Genomic DNA, 6820 nt, shown 5'->3' with positions numbered 1-6820 from the left:
GACTTGGAATATTCTATGTTGTCTACAGTCTGCGGTGCAGCATCGGAGGAACGAGAGAAAATAACTTCGGATTCATGGAAGAATTTTCAGAATGGGTATACCAGTTGAAGATGTGAATTTGCGCATAAAGAGGGTATGAGATGGTTCGTGGGTTTCGGAGACAACGTGGTCTCGTGAAATAAGGTCACTCAGGATGAGTGTGGATTTGGGTTCATGATGTTTTGAATGGAGCTATCATTATTTCTAGGGCAAGTCCCGAGTAAATTAGAAGGAGTGGCTCGGTTGGTAATGGTTGAATCAGCACGGTTATGGCAGTGACCAACTTCTCCAGCGTGGAGTTATACATGTAGTTTGTGGTTGTACACTTGGGCTTGAGCGCCACCACAACTTGGTTGATTTGGGAGTTATTCGATTCGTATGGCTTTGTTATGTAAAGGGATTTCCGGAAGAGTTATGGCAGTTTAGATTACGACATGAGGTTGTATTTTCTGTGGTTTGGGAATTAGGTTGCGTGTTGCATTGGTTATTCCGAAATGAGCTAAGTAAAAGGTTTCTATATGATGAAGTGTTTATCCTATTAGTGGATCAGGGGTTATTATGGAATTCTGGTACTCTCACGTATTGGCATGTTAGGTGCAGTGAGCGGCATGGGAAATTGGAAACTGAGGATCAAGGTTGCGGTTTGATTTTGACAAGAATGTCACGAGCTCGGATAAGCAGGGTAGAATTCAGATGTTTAGAGTAAGCTGGTATTGTCCTTAGCGTCACCTGAGATCGGTGTCCTGTGTAAGAGGCTTTCTATACTGATTTGCAGCTTTTTGATTTGCTTTACAACATTAGTGTGACCGGTGGTATGGATGTGCAGACTTGTTACCTGGTGCAGAGGGTCGTGGGAGTGTATCCCATGGAAAGATTGTATAAGTATGACATGTAGTCACTTGATTGATTAAAGATTTAAAACCAAGTATGGAGATTGTGGTACTATCGTTAATGTGAGAATTTATAGATTGTTGGCACATTGTGGCATCCAATGAGACTTTTGGTAGTGCCTGAGGTGGCTTATTGCCTGAGCAGCTTGTACTAGGTGAGACGAGATTATTGGACCTGGGATCAGTGCGATCAGATTTATATGAAGCATATTAAAGAGTAAATATTGCTATTCAGTCCAGAATGAGGTAACGGTTCTTGTCGGGAGGAGAGACTCCATAAATTGTGATTCGACAGGTGATTATTAGTTCTACACATCTTCTCTGTCGTGGCAGTATTGTAAGAGTTGGAACAGGACTTATATGAGTCATGAGGTGTGTTGTGAGCATCAGATTCGTGGGTTTTCTGTTGTTGTTATCAGGGGATGTTATTATGGTCATGTAAATTTTGCGGTGCATGGTAAGAATTCAGTAAGGGTATACAATCATGTGTTGGTACATCATATAGTGATGGATATAGTGTTCGTATGTTGGAAATAGACCTGGTAGAGAATTTCGGATGTTGGAATTTGGCTCTAAGGCTTATTTAACTAGATAAAAGGGGGATTTTCAGGTTTACTCGAGCAAATGTGCTCAACTGGGTTGTGGTAGCATGGGTAGATGCACGAGGTGCTAAACATCGATTTTAGACAACTCCAGAGCAATTCTTAGCACGTTCGCGGACTAATGTATGTTTAAGTGGGAGAGAATGTAACGATACGACCGGTCATTTTGAGCTCTAGCATATCATTCAACGATTTGAGACCCTGAGCAGCTTCACTTATGGTATTATGACTTGTACGCGTGGTCAGAATTTAATTTTGGAAAGTTCGGAGTTAATTTGGAAAGAAAATTCTAATTTCGGAAGCTTTAAGTTGGAGGAATTGACTAAAGGGTAATTTTTGAGTAAACGACCTCGGAATCGAGATTTAAAGGTTCCAACAGGTTCGTATGATAATTTTGGACTTGGACGTATGTCCGAATCAGGTTTTGGATGACCGAAAATGTTTCGGCGCCTATTGTGGAAGTAGGCATTTTGGAAGGATTTCATAAATTTGGGTTGGAGTGCATTTCAATGCTATCGATGTCCATCTGGAATTTTTGAGTCTGGGAATAGCTCCGTATGGTGATTGTGGTATTGGGAGCGCGTTCGGATGTGGATTTGGAGGTCCGTAGATCATTTCGGGGTCTTTTGGCGAAAGTTGGAACTTTGAAGGTTTTTGAGAAGTTTGACCGGAAGTGGACTTTTTGATATCAGGGTCGGATTCCGATTCCGCAAGTTGGAGTAGGTCTGTAATGTCAATTATGACTTGTGCACAAAATTTGAGGTCAATCGGACGTGATTTGATAAGTTTTGGCATCGATTGTAAAAGTTGATTCAAAGTTCACTAAGTTTGAATTGGAGGGTGATTCGTATTTTTAGTGTTGTTTGATGTGATTTAAAGACTCGACTAAGTTCGCGATGTATTTTGGGACGTGTTGGTATATTTGGTTGAGGTCCCGAGGGCTTCGGGTGGATTCCGGATGGTTAACTGATCGAGTTTGGACTTGGATGAAATGCTGAGATAGCTAATACTTGGTGCAATCGCACCTGCGTGAAAAGGGCCGCAGGTGCGAGCCACGAGTCGCAGGGCGGGAAGGAGAGGAGGCTGGTCAGCAACCGTAGGTGCGGAACATTTGGGCGCACCTGCGAAGGTGTAGGTGCGGCGCATGGACCGCAGATGCGCTACATGGAGCGCAAATACGGGAGCGTTGGGCTGAGCTTGAACCACACCCGTGATGGAATTTCCATAGGTGCGGAGCCGCAGAAGCAGCTATTGCACCGCAGGTGCGAGGATCACTGGGCAGTGAGGTTTTATAAAATGGGGTTTTGGCTCATTTTCACTTCATTTCGTCCATGTGAGCCGATTTTGGAGCACTTTTGGAGTGTCATCTTCATCAACTATAATAGGGTAAGTGATTTCTTTACATTGTGAGTTAAATACATGATTTTTACATGGATTCAAGCACGACAATTTGTAAAAATTTGGGATTTTGAAGAAAAATCTAGAAATTGGTATTCTTGAAATTTGATCACGAATTTGGGTATGAAATTGAGAATAAATTATATATTATAGTTGGTAATGCTATGGGTAGTGTTTATCTTCTAAAAGTTTAGGAATCCGGGCACGTGGGCCCGAGGGTTTGCTTTATCGATTTTTTGAGCGGAGTTGGAAATTATTATAAATTAATTAATTATGAGTATTAGAGTATATTTTGATTGGGTTGCATCTTATTTGACTAGTCGAGGATCCGTCAAAGCTTCTTATTCTAATGGGATCAGGCCGTTCGCCTCGGCAGTTTAATTGATTTATCATATGGTTCGGACCGTTCGACCCTCGGCAGTGCATAGTTTTATTATTATGTTGGATCGGACCGTATGCCTCGGCATTTCCTATATCACATTCCCATGAAATGGTACGTAAAAACTTGGCAAGAAGCCAGTGTATCTGCAAATTTCGGATTTGAATTATGGTATCCACTTGATGAGTTTCACTATACCTATATATATGCTCCGGTTAAGGAGAAAATTTCTAATGAAGTGCTTGAGTTCCTCGTAAAGAGAGGGGATTTGTACCACATGATCTATATTTGTCTATTTCACTTACTTACTCTGCCTCATATTTGCTACCTCTTTACTGTACCTTATGTTGTTGGACCACTAGTGAGTGTCGATGTCGACCCCTCATCACTACTTCTCTGGGGTTAGGCTAGATACTTACTGGGTACACGTTGCTTACGTACTCATGCTACACTTGCTGCACATTTTTGTGCAGGTACATATGTGACCAGTGGCCTTGTGAGAGCAGTGGCGTGTATGCATACATGGACTTGCATGAGCTGCATTCCACATTACGACCCACAGCCGGCAGAGTCTCATTCAGAGTATTTATATTTCTCCTGTCCAAATTTGTATTCCGGACAAATGCTGTATTTTATTTATTCCTAGTTGATGCTCATACACTTGTGACATCGGGTTTGGGGGTGCCTATTGTTGGTATTATTCCTCTTTAGGCGTTACTCTAATTTGATAATGCAAAGAACAAAGAACACTTCTAATCTATAATTAATCCGTGGTTAATTGTCTTACCTCTCCACCATTAATTTGTTATAACATTTCTAGATTTTATGTATATGCGGAGTGGGAGAATGAAGTTACTACTTCATAAATGGTTCACATTCATTCATATGACAATTTCTTAACTTTTGTGACTTCGTTTGTGAAAAGATATAACTTTTCAGAAGGTTTGAAGTTACTGTCTTTATGACAATTTTGTTATTAAACCAAAATAAATGTTACATAACATTAACTCACATTTGGCCTCTTACGATTTTCTGATGGAAGAAAACGTAAATGATTTGCCTATATAAACATCATCATTTGTGAACTAAAACACCAACCAAAAACATTATTCTCTCATCCTCTCAAAAGACTATTCTTCTTCTTATTTTGCCTGGGCAATTCTTTTTTTACAAACTCCAAACTTCCAGCCACGAGTGCACGTGTTTGGAAGTACTGTGGAACCTTGGGGAGCGACCAGTCTTAACGATTTGCACCCAGTCGGACCAAAATCGCTTTCAAGGCAGTGGCTTGCCACGATACAGTATTTATTCGATAAGTTATTTCTATTCTTGGTCAATATTATCTACTATTTTTCTTACAATTTGAAAGCGACTTCGTATATAATATTGACTAATGGCTACCACTTTGAACAAAACACTTCCTGACCTGTCAAAGCTTGAGCCTTTAGATTACAACAATTATAAGCGTTGGTCCCAGAAACTTCTAATTTTATTTGAACAATTAGAAGTGGATTTCGTTTTGTTTAACGAACCTCCTGCTCATGTTGTTTCCAATACTACTAATGTTGCTGATGGTTCTAATATAAATGCTATTGTTGTTGCTGATGATGCTGCTAAAAAGAAATATGAAAAGGATAATAAAACTGTTCGAGGGCATCTACTTAACCATATGACTAATACTCTCTTTGATTTATTTATAAATTATAAATCTGCTAAAGTCATATGGGATAGTTTGGAGAAGAAATATGGTGTGGATGATACGGGGAAAAAGAAGTATGTAGTTGGAAAGTCGATCAAGTTTCTGATGGTTGATGATAAGCCAATCATGGAGCAGGTTCACGAGTATGAGAATTTGACTGCTGATGTTCTGAACGAAGGCATGGAGATGTGTCAGATTCTTCAAGCTAATGTTCTGTTTGAAAATTTTTCACCTTCGTAGAGTGATTATAGGAATCAACTGAAATACAAGAAGAAAAACTTAACTCTTCAAAAATTGATCAGTCACATGAGGACTGAGGAAGCAAATTGTCTCAAAGATGAGGAGGCAGAACGACTTAAGGATAAGATGAAATTTCTCTCTCCTAATTTTTCTAAAGGTAACCTTGTGGAATCTACTAGTACTTTTGTGAAAGACAAGTTTAAAGGTAAACAGAAGAAAGGATATGTAAAGAAGCAGAATTACTTCAATAAATCGGAGGGCCAAATCCAAAAGTCGAAAGGACCTTGCTATGTCTGTGGAAAAATTGGTCACAAGGCTTTCCAGTGCAACCAAAGACAAAGACAAAGCTCGAAGCAGGGAGGTAAAACTCCACCCCAAGCTAACCTTACTGAAAGTGGTGATGTGATTGTTGCTGTGGTCGTTGAGGCAGATATAATGGCTAACAAGACTGATTGGATACTGGACACAGGCGCTTCAAGGCACCTCTGCTCCAACAAGGAATTGTTCCATGACTTTGAGGAGTCTACTGATGACGAGTGTGTTTACATGGGTAACTCCACTACCGCAGGAGTTATGGGTAAAGGAAAAGTTCTTCTTAAGTTAACTTATGGAAAAACTTTAGCCTTGAACAATGTTCTGTACGTTCCCTCAATTCGTAAAAACTTAGTTTCTGGTGCACTTCTCAACAAAGCAGGCCTTAAACTTGTTTTTGAATCTAATAAAATTATTATTTCTCGTGGAGGAGACTTTGTTGGTAAGGATTACCTCAATGGAGGTTTATTTGTACTGACCTTTGTTCAAGAGATTACTAGTAATACAAGTACTTCTAATTCTGCTTATATTGCCGAGTCTATTGATTTGTGGCATGGTAGGTTAGGTCATATTAATATTGCTTCTATAAAAAGACTTAGAAAAAATGGAATTAATTCCTGCGATTAATGTTGATAATTTTTCTAAGTGTCATATTTGTATAGAAGCAAAATATACCATAAAGCCTTTTAAAAAAGTAACTAGTAGAAAGACAGAATTGCTTAAACTAGTGCATTCTTAGCTGATTTTAAGAACACTGTTAGTAAGGGTGGGAAGAAATACTACATCACTTTTGTAAATGAATTTTCGAGATACACTAAGGTATATCTTCTTAAGTATAAGGATGAGTCTGAAAACATATTTTTAAAATACAAAGCAGAAGTAGAAAACCAATTAGACAGGAAAATCAAGAGACTTGGGTCTGATAGGGGTGGTGAATATAGTACTAATACTCTAGAAGCTTTTTGTGAGAAAAATGATATTGTACATGAAGTAAGTGCTCCCTATACTCCCCAACAAAATGGTGTAGATGAACAAAAAAATCGAACTCTTAAAGAAATGATGAAATCTATACTTTTGAGTTCAGGTTTATCTAACAAGATGTGGGGGGAATCTGTCTTATCTGCATGTTATGTTCTTAATAGAGTTCCTCAAAAGAAGTTAGATAAAACTCCTTATGAGTTATGGAAAGGATTTTCCCCTAACTTGAAATTTCTAAAAGTGTGGGGGTGTTTGGCTAAAGTTGGTCTACATGAATTTAAAC

At 39.0% G+C, this 6820-nt stretch overlaps 1 protein-coding gene across 1 annotated transcript; it reads left to right on the top strand.

The window, feature by feature from the left end:
* The first annotated feature begins 4701 nt into the window (after positions 1 to 4701).
* On the top strand, positions 4702 to 5247 carry LOC142167071 (uncharacterized). Its single transcript, XM_075227228.1, has one exon. It carries the CDS (start codon positions 4702 to 4704, stop codon positions 5245 to 5247), a length of 546 nt encoding a protein of 181 aa, XP_075083329.1.
* The last annotated feature ends 1573 nt before the right edge of the window (positions 5248 to 6820 follow it).

Source organism: Nicotiana tabacum, chromosome 2 (assembly GCF_000715075.1).
Source record: "Nicotiana tabacum cultivar K326 chromosome 2, ASM71507v2, whole genome shotgun sequence".
NCBI lineage: Eukaryota > Viridiplantae > Streptophyta > Magnoliopsida > Solanales > Solanaceae > Nicotiana > Nicotiana tabacum.
Note: the sequence above shows the minus strand (reverse complement) of the source record. Positions and strands in the feature narration are given on the sequence as shown.

What these genes read in the sequence shown, in the direction of transcription:
- LOC142167071 (XM_075227228.1), top strand. Translation starts at nt 4,702, where the DNA reads ATGGCTACCACTTTGAACAAAACACTTCCTGACCTGTCAAAGCTTGAG.